Source organism: Takifugu flavidus, chromosome 4 (assembly GCF_003711565.1).
Source record: "Takifugu flavidus isolate HTHZ2018 chromosome 4, ASM371156v2, whole genome shotgun sequence".
Lineage (NCBI taxonomy): Eukaryota > Metazoa > Chordata > Actinopteri > Tetraodontiformes > Tetraodontidae > Takifugu > Takifugu flavidus.
This window is the reverse complement of record NC_079523.1, coordinates 13,950,307-13,972,496: the sequence shown is the minus strand read 5'-3', so window position 1 is coordinate 13,972,496 and position 22,190 is coordinate 13,950,307. Positions and strand designations below refer to the sequence as shown.

Here is a 22,190-nt window from a genome sequence, read left to right as displayed (position 1 = left end):
TTTTATATGTTTATACAAATTACTTAATTGGCTAGACCTTATAATTCAAGTTTTACTCTTTCTCACATCAATTCCAACAGTGCTTAATGTAATCATATCGATTTAATCACATATGATTTAGAATCCAGGCTTTTATCACCAAGAGTGTTGAGGGGAAGATGCAACATAATTATCTTTATTACTCTTTGGGCAAAATAAAAATGTAAAGTGTGTGGAAGCAGCAAAAGCCTTTGACCTGTGGGCATGGGGAGGATTGTCCCGCCCCCGTCTGCTTCTGTCCTCTGATTGGACGAAGCTTCCGTCAGTCAGGAGGCTTAAGCGTGGTGGCTGATTAAAGCAGATTATGGAGGGAGAGAGAGTGCTAGCATCACTCTCAGGTCCACACAGTGATGGCTGCACCAGGGACGCACCGCTGCCTCCTCCTGCTCCCTGTCCTCCTCCGTCTGCACTCGTCCCTCGGCCTCAACACACAGCTGGCTGACAGGTGGGTGACAGCGGGGACAGATGGGGGGACAGATGGGGGGACAGATAGGGGGACGCGGGACAGATGGGGGGACAGATGGGGGGACGTGGGACAGATAGGGGGACGCGGGACAGATAGGGGGACAGATAGGGGGACAGATAGGGGGACAGATGGGGGGACAGATGGGGGGACAGATGGGGGGACAGATAGGGGGACGCGGGACAGATGGGGGGACAGATAGGGGGACGCGGGACAGATAGGGGGACAGATGGGGGGACAGATAGGGGGACGCGGGACAGATGGGGGGACAGATAGGGGGACAGATAGGGGGACGCGGGACAGATGGGGGGACAGATAGGGGGACAGATGGGGGGACAGATAGGGGGACGCGGGACAGATAGGGGGACAGATAGGGGGATATCTATCTATCTATCTATCTATCTATCTATCTATCTGTCTGTCTGTCTGTCTGTCTGTCTGTCTGTCTGTCTGTCTGTCTGTCCACCATCCATCCATCATCCATCCATCATCCATCCATCCATCATCCATCCATCCATCCATCATCCCTCCATCCATCATCCATCCATCATCTATCCATCCATCCATCCATCCATCATCCATCCATCATCCATCCATCATCATCCATACATCATCCATCATCCATCCATCATCCATCCCTCCATGTACAGTAGACAGGCTTCCAGCCAGCTGATGTTAATCACACTACTGTTAATAATTGTATGACAGAGATAAGGAGACAATCTGTTGATGCGCTCCTGTCCATGTCCATGTCCATGTCCACGTCCACGTCCACGTCCATGTCCAAGGTTAGAGAGATGCCGATAGAGGTTCTTCCTCTCTCTTTATGGGCAGTAGTGAGTCTCCAGGGTGCAGGAAGCAAACAAGCCAAAGTTTCACATCAGCACCTCTTCATGTCTCACGGGGTCTATCTGCCCTCTCTGAACCGTCAACTGTAGCCTATCTGCCCTCTCTGAACCCTCAACTGTAGCCTATCTGCCCTCTCTGAACCCTCAACTGTAGCCTATCTGCCCTCTCTGACCCCTCAACTGTAGCCTATCTGCCCTCTCTGACCCCTGAACTGTAGCTATCTGCCCTCTCTGAACCCTGAACTGTAGCCTATCTGCCCTCTCTGACCCCTGAACTGTAGCCTATCTGCCCTCTCTGACCCCTGAACTGTAGCCTATCTGCCCTCTCTGACCCCTCAACTGTAGCCTATCTGCCCTCTCTGAACCCTGAACTGTAGCCTATCTGCCCTCTCTGACCCCTCAACTGTAGCCTATCTGCCCTCTCTGAACCCTGAACTGTAGCCTATCTGCCCTCTCTGACCCCTCAACTGTAGCCTATCTGCCCTCTCTGAACCCTCAACTGTAGCCTATCTGCCCTCTCTGAACCCTCAACTGTAGCCTATCTGCCCTCTCTGAACCCTCAACTGTAGCCTATCTGCCCCCTCTGACCCCTCAACTGTAGCCTATCTGCCCTCTCTGACCCCTCAACTGTAGCCTATCTGCCCTCTCTGACCCCTCAACTGTAGCCTATCTGCCCTCTCTGACCCTCAACTGTAGCCTATCTGCCCTCTCTGACCCCTCAACTGTAGCCTATCTGCCCTCTCTGAACCCTCAACTGTAGCCTATCTGCCCTCTCTGACCCCTCAACTGTAGCCTATCTGCCCTCTCTGACCCCTCAACTGTAGCCTATCTGCCCTCTCTGACCCCTCAACTGTAGCCTATCTGCCCTCTCTGACCCCTCAACTGTAGCCTATCTGCCCTCTCTGAACCCTCAACTGTAGCCTATCTGCCCTCTCTGACCCCTCAACTGTAGCCTATCTGCCCTCTCTTGACCCCTCAACTGTAGCCTATCTGCCCCCTCTGAACCCTCAACTGTAGCCTATCTGCCCTCTCTGACCCCTGAACTGTAGCCTATCTGCCCTCTCTGAACCCTGAACTGTAGCCTATCTGCCCTCTCTTGAACCCTGAACTGTAGCCTATCTGCCCTCTCTGAACCCTGAACTGTAGCCTATCTGCCCTCTCTGACCCCTGAACTGTAGCCTATCTGCCCTCTCTGAACCCTCAACTGTAGCCTATCTGCCCTCTCTGAACCCTCAACTGTAGCCTATCTGCCCCCTCTGAACCCTCAACTGTAGCCTATCTGCCCTCTCTGACCCCTGAACTGTAGCCTATCTGCCCTCTCTGAACCCTGAACTGTAGCCTATCTGCCCTCTCTGAACCCTGAACTGTAGCCTATCTGCCCTCTCTGAACCCTGAACTGTAGCCTATCTGCCCTCTCTGACCCCTCAACTGTAGCCTATCTGCCCTCTCTGACCCCTCAACTGTAGCCTATCTGCCCTCTCTGACCCCTGAACTGTAGCCTATCTGCCCTCTCTGAACCCTGAACTGTAGCCTATCTGCCCTCTCTGAACCCTGAACTGTAGCCTATCTGCCCTCTCTGAACCCTGAACTGTAGCCTATCTGCCCTCTCTGACCCTCAACTGTAGCCTATCTGCCCTCTCTGACCCCTCAACTGTAGCCTATCTGCCCTCTCTGAATAGCCTATCTGCCCTCTCTGACCCCTCAACTGTAGCCTATCTGCCCTCTCTGAATAGCCTATCTGCCCTCTCTGACCCCTCAACTGTAGCCTATCTGCCCTCTCTGAACCCTCAACTGTAGCCTATCTGCCCTCTCTGACCCCTCAACTGTAGCCTATCTGCCCTCTCTGACCCCTCAACTGTAGCCTATCTGCCCTCTCTGACCCCTCAACTGTAGCCTATCTGCCCTCTCTGACCCTCAACTGTAGCCTATCTGCCCTCTCTGAACCCTCAACTGTAGCCTATCTGCCCTCTCTGACCCCTCAACTGTAGCCTATCTGCCCTCTCTGAACCCTCAACTGTAGCCTATCTGCCCTCTCTGACCCCTCAACTGTAGCCTATCTGCCCTCTCTGACCCTCAACTGTAGCCTATCTGCCCTCTCTGACCCCTCAACTGTAGCCTATCTGCCCTCTCTGAATAGCCTATCTGCCCTCTCTGACCCCTCAACTGTAGCCTATCTGCCCTCTCTGAACCCTCAACTGTAGCCTATCTGCCCTCTCTGAACCCTCAACTGTAGCCTATCTGCCCTCTCTGAACCCTGAACTGTAGCCTATCTGCCCTCTCTGACCCCTCAACTGTAGCCTATCTGCCCTCTCTGAATAGCCTATCTGCCCTCTCTGACCCCTCAACTGTAGCCTATCTGCCCTCTCTGACCCCTCAACTGTAGCCTATCTGCCCTCTCTGAATAGCCTATCTGCCCTCTCTGACCCCTCAACTGTAGCCTATCTGCCCCCTCTGACCCCTCAACTGTAGCCTATCTGCCCTCTCTGACCCCTCAACTGTAGCCTATCTGCCCCCTCTGACCCCTCAACTGTAGCCTATCTGCCCTCTCTGAACCCTCAACTGTAGCCTATCTGCCCTCTCTGACCCCTCAACTGTAGCCTATCTGCCCTCTCTGAACCCTCAACTGTAGCCTATCTGCCCCCTCTGACCCCTCAACTGTAGCCTATCTGCCCTCTCTGAACCCTCAACTGTAGCCTATCTGCCCTCTCTGAACCCTCAACTGTAGCCTATCTGCCCTCTCTGAACCCTCAACTGTAGCCTATCTGCCCTCTCTGACCCCTCAACTGTAGCCTATCTGCCCTCTCTGAACCCTCACCTGTAGCCTATCTGCCCCCTCTGCCCCTCTGAACATAATAAACGGTGTAGGATAACGAGGATAGAGCAAAGGTGAGGCCTGTTGTAACGAGCCTGACTCTTCTGCCCACAGCTCTGCTGCCCCCCCCATCAAAGGTAAGGGCAACTGCTGACCAAGCTTCTGGAACGCCCAAATCCTCACTCCTTTCTGTGTCTTCGCTTTGCCTCGTTCGTCTCAGTGTGCATGTTGCTGCGTAATTTAAATGCGTACGTGTGTAAATGTGTCATTTATCGTCTCTGTGGAGCCTTTCATGGGACCTTTCCTGTCATTGTCTCCGTCCAGATGGGAGGCTAGCACGGGGGGGCCAGGTGGTTCCTGCAGAGCCCCCGCTCAGACAGTCCAAGGTAAATAACGTAAGCTAATGTTGACAGGATTCGCTCCTCCAGGCTAATCCAAAAACATGTTGAGTCTCAAGTCTACGTGCATGAAGGGATTTGGGATTTTGCTCAAGAGGAGTGAACAAGACAAAAACAAGATAAAAGTGATTTTCTGGAAAAAAATATGCTCAAAATAGGAGAATAGGCCGTAGCTACGTATAAATGTACATCATTCTATATGATTCTGGTGTTATTCTTATTGCCCTTTTCATTTCTGGTGTGTTTCCTTTATTCCCCTTCAGTCTCCTCTCTCATCTCCTTTTGCATCTCGGAGAACGTTACTCCAAGTTCCCAGAACCTCGCGCCCCCTTTCTCCGCTCAAGGTGACCACACACTCCAAACCCTGAACTTGAAGCCCATCGTCCACGAACAGCCAGGTCCAGAAATGAGGCGGAACCTAAAATGGGAAGACGGGCTGAAAGTCAGGAAATGACTCAAATTAGGCAGAATTGTGGAGGGAAGACATCCTCTCGCCGCCACCACAGGCGGCCATTTTGTGTGTGTGAGGCGCTGATTGTTGTCTCCACCCACCCCAGGTCCTCGCCGATGGACGCCCGTGCGTCCTGTTCCAGGCCAGGAAACTGTCCCTCCGCTACGAGCGGCAGAAGCAGCTGGACCTGACGGAGAGAGCGTTTTCCCCTCAGAAAGATGTCGACATCAGCGAGTCTGTCTGCAGCCAGGACAAGGCAACGTATGTCCACCCGAAGAGACGCAGCCCTATGGTCCTCTGTCTCATCTGTCTCATCTGTCTCATCTGTCTCCTCTGTCTCATCTGTTTCATCTGTCTCATCTGTCTCCTCTGTCTCATCTGTCTCCTCTGTCTCATCTGTCTCCTCTGTCTCATCTGTCTCCTCTGTCTCCTCTGTCTCCTCTGTCTCCTCTGTCTCATCTGTCTCATCTGTCTCCTCTGTCTCATCTGTCTCCTCTGTCTCATCTGTCTCATCTGTCTCATCTGTCTCCTCTGTCTCATCTGTCTCCTCTGTCTCCTCTGTCTCATCTGTCTCATCTGTCTCATCTGTCTCCTCTGTCTCATCTGTCTCCTCTGTCTCCTCTGTCTCCTCTGTCTCCTCTGTCTCATCTGTCTCATCTGTCTCCTCTGTCTCCTCTGTCTCATCTGTCTCATCGGTCTCCTCTGTCTCATCTGTCTCATCTGTCTCCTCTGTCTCCTCTGTCTCCTCTGTCTCCTCTGTCTCCTCTGTCTCATCTGTCTCCTCTGTCTCATCTGTCTCATCTGTCTCATCTGTCTCATCTGTCTCATCTGTCTCATCTGTCTCATCTGTCTCCTCTGTCTCTCCTCTGTCTCCTCTGTCTCATCTGTCTCCTCTGTCTCCTCTGTCTCCTCTGTCTCCTCTGTCTCATCTGTCTCCTCTGTCTCCTCTGTCTCATCTGTCTCCTCTGTCTCCTCTGTCTCCTCTGTCTCCTCTGTCTCATCTGTCTCATCTGTCTCCTCTGTCTCCTCTGTCTCATCTGTCTCATCTGTCTCATCTGTCTCATCTGTCTCATCTGTCTCCTCTGTCTCATCTGTTCATCTGTCTCCTCTGTCTCATCTGTCTCCTCTGTCTCCTCTGTCTCCTCTGTCTCCTCTGTCTCCTCTGTCTCCTCTGTCTCATCTGTCTCCTCTGTCTCATCTGTCTCATCTGTCTCATCTGTCTCCTCTGTCTCATCTGTCTCCTCAAGGCTGCTCATGAGGTTCGGAGATGTCGAGGGTTTGGGAGGTCTGTCCATCAGGTACGTGGTCCCACCTGTCTTCCATATAGGCTGTAATAGAGGCAGGACTCCCGCAGGGCTGTGGGACCAAGGGACGATCACGTGTCCTCCCATTTCTCTGCTGCCAGGCTACAGCTGAGCAACACTTTTCACGAGTCGCCGGGTCAGTGGTGGTTCTCGGTGGAGAGCGTGTCTGTGCTCTACAACGCCTCCGAGGAGGCGGTGTTCAGTGCCAGCGAGGTGTACGCGCCGTCCTCCTCCTCCTACCACTGCAGCCACGTCAGCAGCCTGCAGCGCCACCGCGCCCTGCTGGTGCCAGCGGCGACCACGCCCGCCGCTGGGCCGTCACCTTCACCAACTTCCAGGTACACAGAGACAAGGAAATAACGCCTTTGTTTCAACATCAGCTCTGGTGTGGGTTGGTTTTGTGTGATGATCGTGGCTGGATGAGCCATCTTAACAGGATAAAACTGATGGTTCCTTTGCCTCAGATCCAGGCCTTCAACATCAGCTCTGGTGTGGGCTGGTTTCGTATGATGATCGTGGCTGGATGAGCCATCTTAACGGGATGAAACTGATGGGCAGATGTTTGTGATTGTGATTCCTTTGCCTCAGATCCAGGCCTTCAACATCAGCTCTGGTGTGGGCTGGTTTCGTATGATGATCGTGGCTGGATGAGCCATCTTAACGGGATGAAACTGATGGGCAGATGTTTTGATTGTGATTCCTTGCCTCAGATCCAGGCCTTCACATCAGCTCTGGTGTGGGCTGTTCGTATGATGATCGTTGGCTGGATGAGCCATCTTAACGGGATGAAACTGATGGGCAGGTGTTTGTGATTGTGATTCCTTTGCCTCAGATCCAGGCCTTCAACATCAGCTCTGGTGTGGGCTGGTTTCGTATGATGATCGTGGCTGGATGAGCCATCTAACGGGATGAATGAAACTGGGGCAGATGTTTTTTGTTGTGATTCCTTTGCCTCAGATCCAGGCCTTCAACATCAGCTCTGGTGTGGGCTGGTTTCGTGTGATGATCGTGGCTGGATGAGCCATCTTAATGGGATAAAACTGATGGGCAGATGTTTGTGATTGTGATTCCTTTGCCTCAGATCCAGGCCTTCAACATCAGCTCTGGTGTGGGCTGTTTCGTGTGATGATCGTGGCTGGATGAGCCATCTTAACGGGATAAAACTGATGGGCAGATGTTTGTGATTGTGATTCCTTTGCCTCAGATCCAGGCTTCAACATCAGCTCTGTGTGGGCTGTTTCGTATGATGATCGTGGCTGGATGAGCCATCTTAACGGGATAAAACTGATGGGCAGATGTTTGTGATTGTGATTCCTTTGCCTCAGATCCAGGCCTTCAACATCAGCTCTGGTGTGGGCTGTTTCGTATGATCGTGGCTGGATGAGCCATCTTAACGGGATAAAACTGATGGGCAGATGTTTGTGATTGTGATTCCTTTGCCTCAGATCCAGGCCTTCAACATCAGCTCTGGTGTGAGAGCTGGTTTCGTGTGATGATCGTGGCTGGATGAGCCATCTTAATGGGATGAAACTGATGGGCAGATGTTTGTGATTGTGATTCCTTTGCCTCAGATCCAGGCCTTCAACATCAGCTCTGGTGTGGGCTGTTTCGTATGATGATCGTGGCTGGATGAGCCATCTTAACGGGATAAAACTGATGGGCAGATGTTGTGATTGTGATTCCTTTGCCTCAGATCCAGGCCTTCAGCATCAGCTCTGGTGTGGGCTGGTTTCGTGTGATGATCGTGGCTGGATGAGCCATCTTAATGGGATAAAACTGATGGGCAGATGTTTGTGATTGTGATTCCTTTGCCTCAGATCCAGGCCTTCAACATCAGCTCTGGTGTGGGCTGTTTCGTGTGATGATCGTGGCTGGATGAGCCATCTTAACGGGATAAAACTGATGGGCAGATGTTTGTGATTGTGATTCCTTTGCCTCAGATCCAGGCCTTCAACATCAGCTCTGGTGTGGGCTGGTTTCGTATGATGATCGTGGCTGGATGAGCCATCTTAACGGGATAAAACTGATGGGCAGATGTTTGTGATTGTGATTCCTTTGCCTCAGATCCAGGCCTTCAACATCAGCTCTGGTGTGGGCTGTTTCGTATGATGATCGTGGCTGGATGAGCCATCTTAACGGGATAAAACTGATGGGCAGATGTTTGTGATTGTGATTCCTTTGCCTCAGATCCAGGCCTTCAACATCAGCTCTGGTGTGAGCTGGTTTCGTGTGATGATCGTGGCTGGATGAGCCATCTTAATGGGATAAAACTGATGGGCAGGTGTTTGTGATTGTGATTCTTTGCCTCAGATCCAGGCCTTCAACATCAGCTCTGGTACGTTTTCTCCTGCGAGCGACTGCGCTGCCTTCCTGACACCAGCCGTCCTGATGGGCCTCATCACCTCCCTCATCCTGCTGCTGGTCCTGGCCTATGGCCTTCACATGCTGGTCCACCTGAAGAACATCGACGGCGACAACGAACACAAGGCGGATGTTTACTTCCCAGCCAACGCCGAGCAGCTCGAGCAGGGCTGGGATGAAAACGAAGAAGAAAAATAACATTGAGACAATCAGACGCAAAAGTGATGCGATAATAGTGACTTTAGCTCAAACTCTGGTGAAAGTTCAGAATTCTATTTTTAAAATGTGTGTTCCCAGAGTTTTATGACATTTGCCCATGGATGCGCTTCTACATGTGTCTTTAATAAAAAATAAATAAATCTTTACAAAACGTTGTATTGTAGATTTATAGTTGACAGTAAGCAGTCCAGGATTTTAGTCGTTTTCCCTCCTGGCCTGAAGTAGATCACAAGAAAAATATAGTAGCCTCCCGGAAAAACAAGTACATCTTTTGGTATATAAGGAATTTAGGGCAAAAACAACAGGACAGTATAAAATATTCTTAAGAGTATAGAAAACCATTCTCCATGGTGTGTTTAGAGGAAAAGGGGGGTGGGGAGAAAGTATATTTTTGATAGGTAGATATAGAACAAGGTAATATTTTTAATGTAAAATATCCAAAATAATTTGGATTATATCGCAACCTTTAAATATCCTGTATATTTCCACTTGTTTTGCGTTTTTGGCTTTTTAATGGAGTTTTTTTTAAAGAATCCTCCGCGTCAGTAGGTGGCGGTATGCACGTCGCAAGTTACTGATGCAGCAGGGGAATAAACGAAGAAGAAAAGACTACCAGCAGCAGTAGTAGAAGAAGAAGAGCGACGCAGCGGTGTCGTCTTTGAAAACATTGTGCACTTGTAGTTCACTGTTGAAGAACTTTTGTCATTAACTCTTCCGTATTCTATTTATGATGAAGAACCGGAGGCGGCGGCGTGTTTTTCTGCCCTGAGACGTGTTCATTAACCACAACAAATGAAAGAACCATGCGTGACAGGTCGTTTTTAAGCTTATATTTCACTTCCGGTTCTAATTCGATGCTTTAGGTCAGAAGCGGGACAAACCCTGACCCCGAAGAGCTTGGTTAAACCCTGTTTTGGCCAGGGACTTGATGCTAAAGCACCTCTCCTCTGCTCTCGGACTGCTGCCCTGCCGAGTGCGCGTTCCTTCTGCGCGCTCCCTCGCTCGATCCTTCCCCTGCTCGGGGACCATGGAACGAGCAGTGGTGCGATGCCTCCCCGGCGAGCTGAAACTCACCATATCCTTCTGCTTGGGCGGCAGCCACAAACACATGCTGCGGGATCAGGGTGAAGCCTTGGGCAAGGTCCTGGCCCGCATCTCCAACGGCGTCGCCAAGGGCCAGGGTAAGGCCAAGAAGGCAAAGAAGACGGGCCAGCAGCCTCCGGGGCCACGGGAGCCCACCTTGGTGAAGCTGTACCACGACGGGGCCGAGGTGGGTGATGCGGTGCTGAACTCGGAGGCCTGGAAGGATGGAGCCGTGCTGCAGGTGGGGGACGTTAAATACTGGGTGCAGAGGAATCCCCCCACCCTCACCACGGCTGAACTCCCGGCGTCCCTGCTGGCCGGGTATCCCGTCTGTCCCCACCTGGCAGTGGAGTTCGGGAGCCTCCAAGACTGCGAGTATTGCTGGTACAAAGAAGGAGCACCAAGCCCGAGGTGATGCATGTGTGCGTGTGCGGCAGAATTCAGAATTCAACCCTTGGGGAGCATCAGAGTCCGTTTCTAACGGTCAGGTGTCGATGTCGTTGACGTGTTGATGTGTTGTAGCTCCGCAGCTGCTGAGGACCCCTCCAGTTGGGTCAAGGTCGGGGGCCTGAGGGTCTACACACCATCCAACCAGGACATTGGCTGTAGGCTGAAACTGGTCTGCACTCCTAAAGATGGACTCCGGAGCGGCCTGTCCAAGGAGCTGGTCTCCGCGGGCGCTGTGGAGGCGGGGCCGGGCGCGTGCACGTTCGACGCCCGCCACATGTACACCGCGAAAGGGACGGAGTGGCCCGCTGTGAGGGTGGTGTCCTACAACATCCTGGCGGACGTCTACGCCCAGACGGAGCTGTCCAAGACCGTGCTGTACCCGTACTGCGCCTCCTACGCCCTGCAGCTGGACTACAGGCAGAGCCTGATCAAGAAGGAGCTGGCGGGCTACAACGCTGACGTCGTCTGTCTGCAGGAAGTCGACAAAGGTGAGGGAGTCTGAGCCCCCTCCTGCAGGGGGCGCCAGGGTCCGACAGGCTTCCTGTGTGTTCGTGCTGTTAAACGTGGACTCTGGTTCCGGCAGGCGTGTTCGCTGACAGTCTGACTCCGGCTCTGGATGCCTTTGGTCTGGACGGCGTCTTCAGGATCAAAGACAAGCAGCACGAAGGCCTCGCCACGTTCTACCGCAGGTCCGAAGGCTCCGTTGTGCCTGTGTGGTGCTGAAAGTAAAGATCCAGTCTCTGGCTTCTCATTCCCAGACGTTTTAGTCCTAAAATATTCCACCTCGCTTTCGTCGTAGATCCCGCTTCAACCTGCTGAGTCGTCACGACATTGTCCTGAGCGTGGCCTTGACCTCTGACCCCATGCATTCTGAATTACTGGAGAGGATTTCGACCAACCATACCCTGAAAGAACGGATGCTGAAGAGATCCACCAGCCTGCAGGTACCAGGATACGCAGCAGTCCCTCCCCCAGGGCTTCCATCCCATTCGGCTTTTGTACATTAGAAAGTCACATGGATGTTGTGACCCTGGTCTTCCCCGACTCCCTGCAGGTCTCCGTGTTAGAGGACCTGATGGTGCCTGGCAGGAAGGTGTGTGTGGCCAACACACACCTGTACTGGCACCCCAAAGGTACCCGTGGCCTGCTGTTGGGGGGCAGGAGAACGCCCCAACACACACACACACACACACCACACACACACACACACACACACAGGGATGTCTGCAGAAGAGTAATGTCTCTTTTAACAGGGGGCAACATCCGCTTGCTTCAGATGGGCGTGGCTCTGAAGCACCTGAGTCATGTGATCAGCGACGTGGCGCCCGGAGCTCCTCTGCTCTTCTGTGGCGACTTCAACTCCAGCCCCGCCTCCGGTAACTCCCCGCAGGTGTCCTGGGCCTCATTATGAGCAGGACTGGTGTCACGCTGTCCGCTGTTGTGTGTCGATGAAGGTGTGTTCCAGCTGATCGCCGAGGCCGCGGTCCCCCGGCAGCACGCGGACTGGAGCAGCTCTGGGGCGGACGAGTCCTGCAGCATGGAGCTGCGCTCCGCCTTCCCGCCGTTCCTCAGCGCCTGCGCCCAGCCGGCCTACACCAACTACGTGGGAGGGTTCCACGGCTGCCTGGACTACATCTTCATCCAGCCGGACCACATGCAGGTACGGATGTGGGCCAAGGGAGCGGCACAGGTGGCACCACCACCTCCTGAAACCACCTCCAACAGTGGACGCTCCTGCCAACAAACTAGATCACATGGCTTTACATCAGTTATTTTGCTGTTGGAGCTTTAATAAATGTCAGAAGAAAGGTGAGTAACGGGCCGAGACGCCGCTGTTTGTGCAGGTGGAGCAGGTGATTCCTCTGCCGTCCCACCAGGAGGTTACCACGCACGAGGCTCTGCCGAGCGTGGCTCACCCCTCTGACCACATCGCCCTCGTGTGTGACCTCCTCTGGGCTCCTGGACACCAGTCGTAGAGCCGAGGAGCCAAGGTGTCCGTCTGCCTTTTCAAAAAGGATGGAAAGTTTGCGTGCGAGCCAGGTTGCAGCGTTTTTATTAGCATTACAGTTCTGGCTTTTATTTAGTGATACTGAGCACTTGAAATGTCAAATTTTTAAGGTGATGATTTACTTTGTTGGCAAGAAAAATGGAAAGTGACCATTACATTGACAAGCTTGTAAACACGCAGAATGGGCTTACACATGTATGTAATGCTACGGAAATAAAGCTCTTTAATCAATTAAGTCGTGTTAATTCTGTCTAAAAAGCAGTTGCTTTTCTTTCTTTGAAAGTTTCAATGAATAAAGATACACAGATTTATGGCTGCCGCTCATCCACGGCTCCTCGCCACGCTGTTTTCCCTGATTGGTCAGTCTTGCTAAGGAGGCGGGACTAAATGTCTGGCATGTACCATTTTATTAAAGGGGGGACAAAAGAATGACAAAGTTAAGAAGACACGGGGAGATACCAAGTGAAAGGCAGCCGTTAAAATAAGAAGACGCAACTAAAAGAAAATTCAATTTCAAATATGAAAGTGATTGCAATTTTCCCTTTTTTGAAACCTTACATGATAGTTGAAACACCCCCGCACTACTGATCGCTTTTTGAGTCATATCGTAAAGCTTATTGGAATAATTACACCAGTCCGGAAGCTGGGTGTTTTGGAATTTAAAATAAAATCAAACATAAGACCCTGTCAAACATGACCAACACAGACCACATTTTAGCAGTACTTTTTCTATTTTTACTTTAAACTAATAGATATTAAATACATGTTTAACACATTTAAAAACAAATAAAAGAACTAAAGACACGGGGAACCACTGCAGCGATTGGGAAATGGCTGCAATGTGCTCCCACTCTCTGTTTCTTGTCAGCACTCGTGTGACTGAGTTGTTTTGGGGTTTTTTTGTTTTTTTTTGGAAGAATTTTAGATTAAAAAGGCTCTTTTTTTAAAAGACCAGAGCCCAGAGTCTGAGAGAGAACTGGGAAGATTCTGGCTTTATTCTTAAGCTGGAAAACAAACCTATCTTACTCCTGTTTTAATGTGTGGGAGAAAACAGCCCGGAGTCGGAACACCCACCCAGATTATGTGAAAATGTCATAAAACCTGTTTCGTCTAGGTGTAGGTGCTGTAAAAAATTTGCTGCAGCCCTCGATGACATGCTTTACCTCAGGGAGTCTCAGGTCAGATATCTGATCTTACAAAGTTAAAATCAGTCAGGTAGGAGAGGAACCAGTTAAAAACAGGTTCCCCTGTTATTGCTCGGAACTGCTTGTCTCCAGTGTCACATTTCCGCCCATCACAAATCAATGGATGAAGTTGTGCTGTAACGCGACGGTGCTTTTATTTTGAAAGTGCCGAGCGGATGTTGTAATGATCGTTGTGTCGAACCTGACGACGACCGCCCAAACAGGAAGCCAAACATAGTAGTAGCAGTAGTGCAGTTCTACGTGTCATTGCGGAACTTTCAGGGCTTCAAACATCCTATTTCTTCCTCCCCCGAAGGAAAACCCTGTAAGGTAAATTCTTTATTAACTTCCTTTATACAGCCACACCAGACATGGACTCCTACATAGCTATAGTCGGCAGCTTATAGTCCATGTGTGTAAAGAAATTGAAAGTTAGCTAGCGCGGCTAATGTGAGCGTCTACTTGAGTATTATACTTAATGGGACAATTTTCTGTCGAGTACATTTGTAGTTATGTTATTGTACCGCCAACTTTTCTGCGGTTTACTACCGAATCACTGAAACACCACATTTTATCTATTGGGACATCACATATATTAGCATTATTAGCATTATTAACCTTGTTCCTGCCTCGGCTGTAGCTGAAAGGGGCTTTAAATGCACGGCTTTAGGGGACGTCTGACTAAATTATAGAGGAAATCACTGAATCAGCTGTGAAGATTGTGGCTAAACTCATGATGGGTGAGAAATGAGAAGGTTTCCCTTCCCTGGGGCATCCCTGGATCTTCGTGCCTGGACGTCCTCACCCAGCTGTGCCATCTTAGTGACCCCGATGTTCAACGGGGATCTGAATGTTCTGGTTGGTCCAGTCGGGCTGGGGTGTCTGTCGCTACACAATGAGAAAGAATCCAACTGGTTCTTCGGTGTGAGCTCACAATGCCGGTTTGTGATGAGGATTCCATAGGTAGCACGTTCCATTCCAGCACAAGGGGGCAATTAAACCATCTTAGATCCTCCAGCGGGTTCCTTCATGTTTAAAGCCTCTAGATCACCAATGTCAAAGTCAGTTTGGCTCTGGGGCAGGATCAGTAAAAGAATGTCCCTGTAAAAGAAAGAGAAGAAAAAGAATGCCCTGCATCCTATAATCACGGATGACATTTACTCACAAACAATGGGAAAAAACGATGGTCATGTTTGGAATCCATCTTGAAATATTAGCGTAATATATTTTTGTGATATTGCAATCGCGGCGTGACTCCCCTTTTTGCCCAGGCTGGTTGCCCTGGTAACGGTTACTCGCAGATAACGACATGAGGGCCCTGATCCTTGTGGGAGGCTATGGAACCCGGCTCCGGCCGCTGACCCTGAGCGTGCCCAAACCTCTGGTGGAATTCTGCAACAAACCCATCCTGCTCCACCAGGTGGAGGCCCTGGTTAAGGTAGGGGAACCCCCCCACGTTGTTAACAGCCTCCGCTTCCCCTGCACACCTGACGCTCCTCTTTTCTCTCCCGGATGTCCCCAGGCCGGCGTGGACCACGTGGTTCTGGCCGTCAGCTACATGTCCGAGCTCCTGGAGCGAGAGATGAGAGTGCAGGAGCAGAGGGTACGCATGGGCCGCCCCCCGTCACGTCCTGTCCCTCCTCACAGATCCCTAACGAGCCCGTTCGCGGGTCCTAATGCCAGATCTGACCTGACCATATTTCTCCCCAGCTCGGGATTCGCATTTCCCTGTCCCACGAGGAGGAGCCCCTGGGAACAGGTGAGCCCGCCCCCGTAGCCTCTTCTGCCCTCGGTGACAGGAAGCATCACGCGTTCCCGCCCCTCTCTGCTTTCTCCCCCCAGCCGGCCCCCTGGCGCTGGCCCGGGAGCTGCTCACCGCCGACGAGGAGCCGTTTTTTGTCCTCAACTCGGACGTGATCTGCGACTTCCCCTTCAGAGACATGCTGCAGTTCCACCGCGACCACGGGAGGGAGGGCACCATTGTGGTGAGACCCCGCCGCTGACACACACGCCCGTTCCCTCCCCCGCTTGTCCAGCGTCCCCGTGTGCTTCTTCAAGGTGACGCGGGTGGAGGAGCCCTCCAAGTACGGCGTGGTCGTCTTCAACCCCGGCGACGGCAAGATCGAGCGATTCGTGGAGAAGCCGCAGGTGTTCGTGTCCAACAAGATCAACGCCGGCATGTACATCTTCAACCCCAGCATGCTGCGCCGCATACAGGTGCCGCTCCGCCTCGGTGCGCACGTGCAGCACGCCGCCGTTATCGGGGAAATCTGACGCACGTGTGTGTGTGTGTGTGTGTGTGTGTGTGTGTGTGCGCAGCTGAAACCAACATCTATAGAGAAGGAGATCTTCCCCGTCATGGCAGAGGAAGGACATCTTTACTCCATGGAGCTAAAGGGTAACCACGCCGCACCGCTCATTCCATCTTTTGGGAGGGGCGGAGGAGACAGACGGAACCCGTAGGACGGGGGGGGGGGGGGGGGGGGGATCCAGTCCTTGAGGGCCGGATCCAAGCCAGAGTTTCTGTCCTACAGGTCAACACCTTCACCTGGGCTCCATTTACCTGGTGAGAGCGGTTTCTCCCTGGTAGGATGGAAATCCTGGCTGGATTCCAGCCTTCATGGATTGGACTTGCCCATCAGAGGAGGTCAGATCCATTCCCCGAGGGTTGGATTTAAGCCGGGATTTCCATCCTACCAGGCTGGAAATGCTTTCACCCAGGTAAATGGAGCCCAGGTGAAGGTGTTGACCTGTAGGACAGAAGGTCCGGCTTGGATCCAGCTCTCGAGGACTGGATTTGACCTCCTCTGATGGGCAAGTCCAATCCATGAAAGCTGGAATCCAGCCAGGATTTCCATCCTACCAGGGAGAAACCGCTTTCACCCAGGTAAATGGAGCCCAGGTGAAGGTGTTGACCTGTAGGACAGAAGGTCTGGCTTGGATCCGGCCCTGGAGGGCTGGATTTGCCCCCCCCCTGCCGTGGGACACCAGAACCCCGGTTGGCACTGATGACTAATACTAATACCAGCTGTGGGTCCTGGGAGGTTTGAAGTTTCCAGAGGGGCAAAAATCCCCGGGGGGTCCCGTGTGTGTTAAAGGGGTCGCTTGGTTCCGTCCACCCACACCCCCTCCCCGTCTGCCCGTAGGGTTCTGGATGGATATCGGGCAGCCCAAGGACTTCCTGAAGGGGATGTGCATGTACCTCCAGTCCCTGCGCCAGCAGGCGCCCGAGAAGCTGCGCACTGGCGCCGGTTTCCTTGGCAACGTTCTCGTGGTGAGTTGCGGTCGGCCCCTCTTGCACGCGGCCCCTGCTCCCGCCCTGGAGGTCAAAGGTCATTTCCCTCTCCCGCAGGACCCGACGGCAAAGATCGGGGTGAACTGCACCATCGGGCCCAACGTGACCATCGGGGCCGGCGTGGTGGTGGAGGACGGCGTGAGGATCAAGCGCTGCAACCGTCCTCAAGGGGTCGCGGGTCCGATCCCACTCCTGGTTGGAGAGCTGCATCGTGGGCTGGAGCTCCTCCGTGGGCCAGTGGGTAGGTGCCCCTCTATCGGCCTGACGAGGCAGCGGGAGCATTTCCCACAATGCTGTGCGACTCCTCGTCCCCGCAGGTTCGGATGGAGAACGTCTCCGTGCTGGGGGAGGACGTGATCGTCAACGACGAGCTCTACCTGAACGGCGCCAGCGTCCTGCCTCACAAGTCCATCAATGAGTCGGTGCCGGAGCCGCGGATCATCATGTAGGCAGCGCCGCCCGCCGGAGCACCAGCACGCCGCGGCCCGGGCTCCCCGGGGCCCGCCGGGGCTGCTCTTCACTCGTTCATTTGAGCCCCAGTATCGAACCTTCCGGGCCGGCGTGTTTCTGTGGCTCAAAGAGCAGCCGGACCTGCAGGACCTGAAGTATCAAACACTGGGGAGCTGGACGTCCGTCAGGTGGTGGGACAGACGGGAGACATGTTGGAGAGGGAGGGGGGGGGGGCATCAATCTGAGGCTGCTGTGGGCTGGGCTGGGCTGGGCTGGGCCGGGCTGGGACAACGCTTTGAATGTGTGGGTGGATGTTAAGGATACGAGTGTCCTATTCACTAATCGAGCTACATTGGGATCTTCTGGAAGTTATGTTTGGGCTGAAATGAAGTCGTGCCGGGTTTTACGTCTCATCGCTTTTCATATACGACAAGAATAAAAAGCAGATTTTTGTTTTTAGAGCTCGCTGCCACTTGTAAAGTTTCATGACAGAGTTTATTTCCTGCTTTTTCCACATCTCATGTTTAGTTTTGGAGCCAAATTTCCCCGGAAATGGTTTTGAACCGTTTTTGCTGCCCCCTGGAGGCGAAACATCACATCCTCCCACACTGATGTTGAGTTTCTGCTTTTTATTCCGTCTTAAAGTCATTTTAATTAACAGGGCTTTTTTCTTTACTAGCATTAATGAGTAATAATGTCCGCCCGAGTTTATTTTAAATCTTCTCAATTCAGACCTCTTTGTTAAAATGGTACATTTTAAAGAAGTACTTTTCCTCAGTCAAACCTGTGTGAACGTCAGTTTTTGCAGTACATGCTGGCTAATTTGTTAACTTCTATGCACTAAGAGTTCTTGTGTGACAAAGACACAACAAAGGACACAAGTAAACAGAATAAGATATAAAAATGCAACGTAGGTAGTAGCCTCGTCTTTGTGGAGCTAACGAGGGTGAATGAGGCCGGCGACCCTGCCATGAATCTGAGGTCGGAATCTTTCGACAGCCCTGGTTTTTTTGTTTGCTTTTGGCTGATCATGAGTCCATGTAGGACCCGTCTGTCTGTCTGTCTGTCTGTCTGTCTCTCTGTCTGTCTGTCTGTCTCTCTGTCTCTCTGTCTCTCTGTCTCTCTGTCTCTCTGTCTCTCTGTCTGTCTGTCTGTCTGTCTGTCTGTCTGTTCTGTCTGTCTGTCTGTCCGTCTGTCCAGAGTCCACCTGCAGTGTGTTGAATGATCACGGTGTTTTTACGGTGCTGGAACTGTTGCGACTCCTCTAAACTGTCCGAACAAATGATTGATTCCTCAATGAAGTCTTTTTATATATATATATATATCTATAAAAGAATAATATAATCACTACTGAGCAAGTCACTGTGTGTTTCATTTCTCTATTTTGGCAGAAATGTCCATAAAATGCGTTTTTATTTTGAAAAATCAAAGGTTTTTTGCGCCGTAGTTGTGTCCGCGTCCAGCAGGGGGCGCTGCTGGCCTTTACCCGCGCTCCCACGTGGCCCAGAAGCTGTGAAGGTGTTTGTGCTCAGCAGCCCGGCCAGGTGTGGAGGTTGTGGGCTCGATTCCCCGCACCCATATGTTCCAAACAGAGCTGTAGTCCTGAGGAGGAGGGGAGGAAGCCCCGGTGCTCCCCATTGGCTGAGGAGTTCTGCTCCGTTCCCTCTGAATGGCCGACGGGGAGCGGACAGGGAACCCCCCCGTCCAAATTAAAACCACACACTGATCCGCGCTGACCCGGGTAAGCGTTCCCGTCTGCTGGAGAGGGAGACCGAGCGGAAGGTTCTGCACCAGAACCTGAACGTGGCTCCTCTCAGAATGGAGGAGGTGCCTGAGATATTCAGCACAACAGGCTGATTTCATTCCTCAGCCGGCCCAGCGGAGCGAGAGGAACTGGTGGGGGGAGCTCGTGTTTCCCTGGAAACCACAACGTGCTGGTCTCCCCTTCAGGGGCGTGTTGGAGCACATCCAGGGGCGCCAGAGACCTGCTGGGTCCACGTCGCAGAGCAGAACTCGCCAGAAACGGGAGAAAGGTGCGGAAAGGAGGAGCGACGGGAGAGGACCGGGTTTGGCAGCTCGTCTGGTGGCTGGGATGGTCTGGAAGTCCGGACGGCAGTGGGCGGAGCCAGAGAGGAAGTGTGGTCGACCAGACCCGCGGTGGGCGGAGCCAGAGAGGAAGTGTGGTTGACCAGAGAGGAATTTAAGGGCCCATTGTTCTGTTGGAGCAGGAGCAGAAGAGTCAGACATGGATGTGAGCTCGGCCACGGGGAAGGTAAGAGCAGGAACATCTGTATGGATAGGAACATCTGTATGGGCAGCACAGGAACATCTGTATGGATAGGAACATCTGTATGGGCAGGGCAGGAACATCTGTATGGACAGGGCAGGAACATCTGTATGGGCAGGGCAGGAACATCTGTATTGGCAGGGCAGGAACATCTGTACGGGCAGGGCAGTAACATTGTATGGGCAGGGCAGGAACATCTGTATGGACAGGACAGGAACATCTGTATGGGCAGGGCAGGAACATCTGTGTGGGCAGGGCAGGAACATCTGTACGGGCAGGGCAGTAACATTGTATGGGCAGGGCAGGAACATCTGTATGGACAGGGCAGGAACATCTGTATGGACAGGGCAGGAACATCTGTATTGGCAGGAACATCTGTATGGGCAGGAACATCTGTATGGGCAGCACAGGAACATCTGTATGGGCAGGGCAGGAGCATCCGTATGGTAGGGCAGGAGCATGTGTATTGGCAGGAACATCTGTATGCACCGCAGCCACGGAGTTTTGATGAGTAGCGTGACAACATCTGCTTTAAATGACCACAGAAGCTGGAGCGTCCGTCCGTCCAGGTGTGTTGGTGTTCATCTCTCTCTGAGCCGGTTCGTTCTGGCCCCTGTCCGTTCTGGCCCCTTTGTCCGTTCTGGCCCCTGTCCGTTCTGGCCCCTGTCCGTTCTGGCCCCTTTCCTTTGTGACCCTCTGTCCGTTCTGGCCCCTGTCCTTTGTGACCTTCTGTCCATTCTGGCCCCTGTCCATTATGGCCCCTTTGTCCATTCTGGCCCCTTTGTCCGTTCTGGCCCCTTCGTCCGTTCTGGCCCCTGTCCGTTCTGGCCCCTGTCCGCTCTGGCCCCTGTCCATTCTGGCTCCTGTCCGTTCTGGCCCCTGTCTTTTGTGACCCTCTGTCCGTTCTGGCTCTTGTCTGTTCTGGCCCCTGTCCGTTCTGGCCCCTGTCCGTTCTGGCCCCTGTCCTTTGTGACCCTCTGTCCGTTCTGGCCCCTGTCCGTTCTGGCCCCTGTCCGTTCTGGCCCCTGTCCTTTCTGACCCCCTGTCCGTTCTGGCCCCTTTGTCCGTTCTGGCCCCTGTCCGTTCTGGCCCCTGGCTCCCTCACACCAGGCTCATCTAACCCTGCGGATCAGCGCCACCTGTCATGGTTGAGCCCCCGGCTCCATTTGCCCCCCAGAGCTGGAAACTCTGAGGTCAGGAAGATGGAAATAACCCAGCCAAGGTGCAGCCAGCAGCCATTCAGGCTCTTTGGGAGAGTTCCTGACCAGATCAGACCAAGACCAGCATCAGTGGTTAGAGGGACCTGTTGAGTCCTCTTATAGATCCCTAGATCAGCGCTCACGTGCTCTTTACGTGCGCGTAGCGGCGGGCGGGATGAGGAGATCATGTATGGAGTCAGACAGTGCCGATATCTGGAGGGCTGCAGCACGTCTGTGGTTGATGGTAAACAGGAAACCAGCAGATCAGAGGCCCCCTCGCTGACCTCCCCCTCGCTGTGATCTCCCCCTCGCTGATCTCCAGCTCCTTATCTGACCGTTCCCCCTCGCTGACCTCCCCCTCGCTGATCTCCCCCTCGCTGACCTCCCCCTCGCTGATCTCCAGCTCCTTATCTGACCGTTCCCCCTCGCTGACCTCCGGCTCCTTATCTGACCGTTCCCCCTCGCTGACCTCCCCCTCGCTGACCTCCGGCTCCTTATCTGACCGTTCCCCCTCGCTGACCTCCAGCTCCTTATCTGACCGTTCCCCCCTCGCTGACCTCGGCTCCTTATCTGACCTCCAGGTCCTTATCTGACCGTTCCCCCTCGCTGACCCCCCCTCGCTGACCTCCCCCTCGCTGACCTCCCCCTCGCTGATCTCCAGCTCCTTATCTGACCGTTCCCCCTCGCTGACCTCCCCCTCGCTGATCTCCAGCTCCTTATCTGACCGTTCCCCCTCGCTGACCTCCGGCTCCTTATCTGACCGTTCCCCCTCGCTGACCTCCCCCTCGCTGACCTCCGGCTCCTTATCTGACCGTTCCCCCTCGCTGACCTCCAGCTCCTTATCTGACCGTTCCCCCTCGCTGACCTCCGGCTCCTTATCTGACCTCCAGGTCCTTATCTGACCGTTTCCCCCGCTGACCTCCCCCTCGCTGACCTCCCCCCCTCGCTGACCTCCCCCTCGCTGATCTCCAGCTCCTTATCTGACCGTTCCCCCTCGCTGATCTCCAGCTCCTTATATGACCGTTCCCCCTCGCTGACCTCCAGCTCCTTATCTGACCGTTCCCCCTCGCTGACCTCCAGCTCCTTATCTGACCGTTCCCCCTCGCTGACCTCCAGCTCCTTATCTGACCGTTCCCCTCGCTGACCTCCAGCTGCTACGTTTCCCCCACCTCCAGCTCCTTATCTGACCTCCAGCTCCTTATCTGACCTCCAGCTCCTTATCTGACCGTTCCCCCCTCGCCGACCTCCAGCTCCTTATCTGACCGTTTCCGCCTCGCTGACCTCCCCCTCGCTGACCTCCAGCTCCTTATCTGACCGTTCCCCCTCGCTGACCTCCGGC

At 53.2% G+C, this 22,190-nt stretch overlaps 4 protein-coding genes across 4 annotated transcripts in view; all 4 read left to right on the top strand.

Moving 5' to 3' along the window:
- The first annotated feature begins 295 nt into the window (after nucleotides 1–295).
- Nucleotides 296–9,050, top strand: LOC130524473 (V-type proton ATPase subunit S1-like protein). The gene is given in 9 exon segments (XM_057030656.1): nucleotides 296–484; nucleotides 4,277–4,299; nucleotides 4,487–4,548; nucleotides 4,824–4,904; nucleotides 5,118–5,272; nucleotides 6,259–6,309; nucleotides 6,417–6,607; nucleotides 6,610–6,653; nucleotides 8,626–9,050. Coding segments are annotated over 9 exon segments (951 nt in total). The 5' UTR covers nucleotides 296–389; the 3' UTR covers nucleotides 8,875–9,050.
- A 450-nt stretch (nucleotides 9,051–9,500) lies between these two features.
- Nucleotides 9,501–12,671, top strand: pde12 (phosphodiesterase 12). Its single transcript, XM_057030649.1, has 8 exons — nucleotides 9,501–10,389; nucleotides 10,501–10,916; nucleotides 11,012–11,117; nucleotides 11,228–11,372; nucleotides 11,483–11,561; nucleotides 11,682–11,804; nucleotides 11,883–12,088; nucleotides 12,273–12,671. The coding sequence occupies exons 1-8, from the start codon at nucleotides 9,824–9,826 to the stop codon at nucleotides 12,402–12,404; spliced, it is 1,773 nt and encodes a 590-aa protein (XP_056886629.1). The 5' UTR covers nucleotides 9,501–9,823; the 3' UTR covers nucleotides 12,405–12,671.
- A 1,150-nt stretch (nucleotides 12,672–13,821) lies between these two features.
- On the top strand, nucleotides 13,822–18,715 carry gmppb (GDP-mannose pyrophosphorylase B). Its single transcript, XM_057030653.1, is given in 12 exon segments — nucleotides 13,822–13,950; nucleotides 14,892–15,058; nucleotides 15,143–15,223; nucleotides 15,331–15,379; nucleotides 15,463–15,605; nucleotides 15,679–15,837; nucleotides 15,940–16,018; nucleotides 16,767–16,894; nucleotides 16,973–17,071; nucleotides 17,073–17,156; nucleotides 17,233–18,530; nucleotides 18,568–18,715. Coding segments are annotated over 10 exon segments (1,083 nt in total). The 5' UTR covers nucleotides 13,822–13,950; nucleotides 14,892–14,929; the 3' UTR covers nucleotides 17,365–18,530; nucleotides 18,568–18,715.
- Nucleotides 18,716–18,925: 210 nt separating this feature from the next.
- lmcd1 (LIM and cysteine-rich domains 1) overlaps nucleotides 18,926–22,190 on the top strand; it is a 10,306-nt gene continuing 7,041 nt past the window's right edge. The window contains exon 1 of the mRNA XM_057030654.1: nucleotides 18,926–19,637. Coding sequence (XP_056886634.1) covers nucleotides 19,611–19,637 — 27 coding nt within the window. The 5' untranslated portion in view covers nucleotides 18,926–19,610. The remainder of the gene's footprint in view (nucleotides 19,638–22,190) is intronic.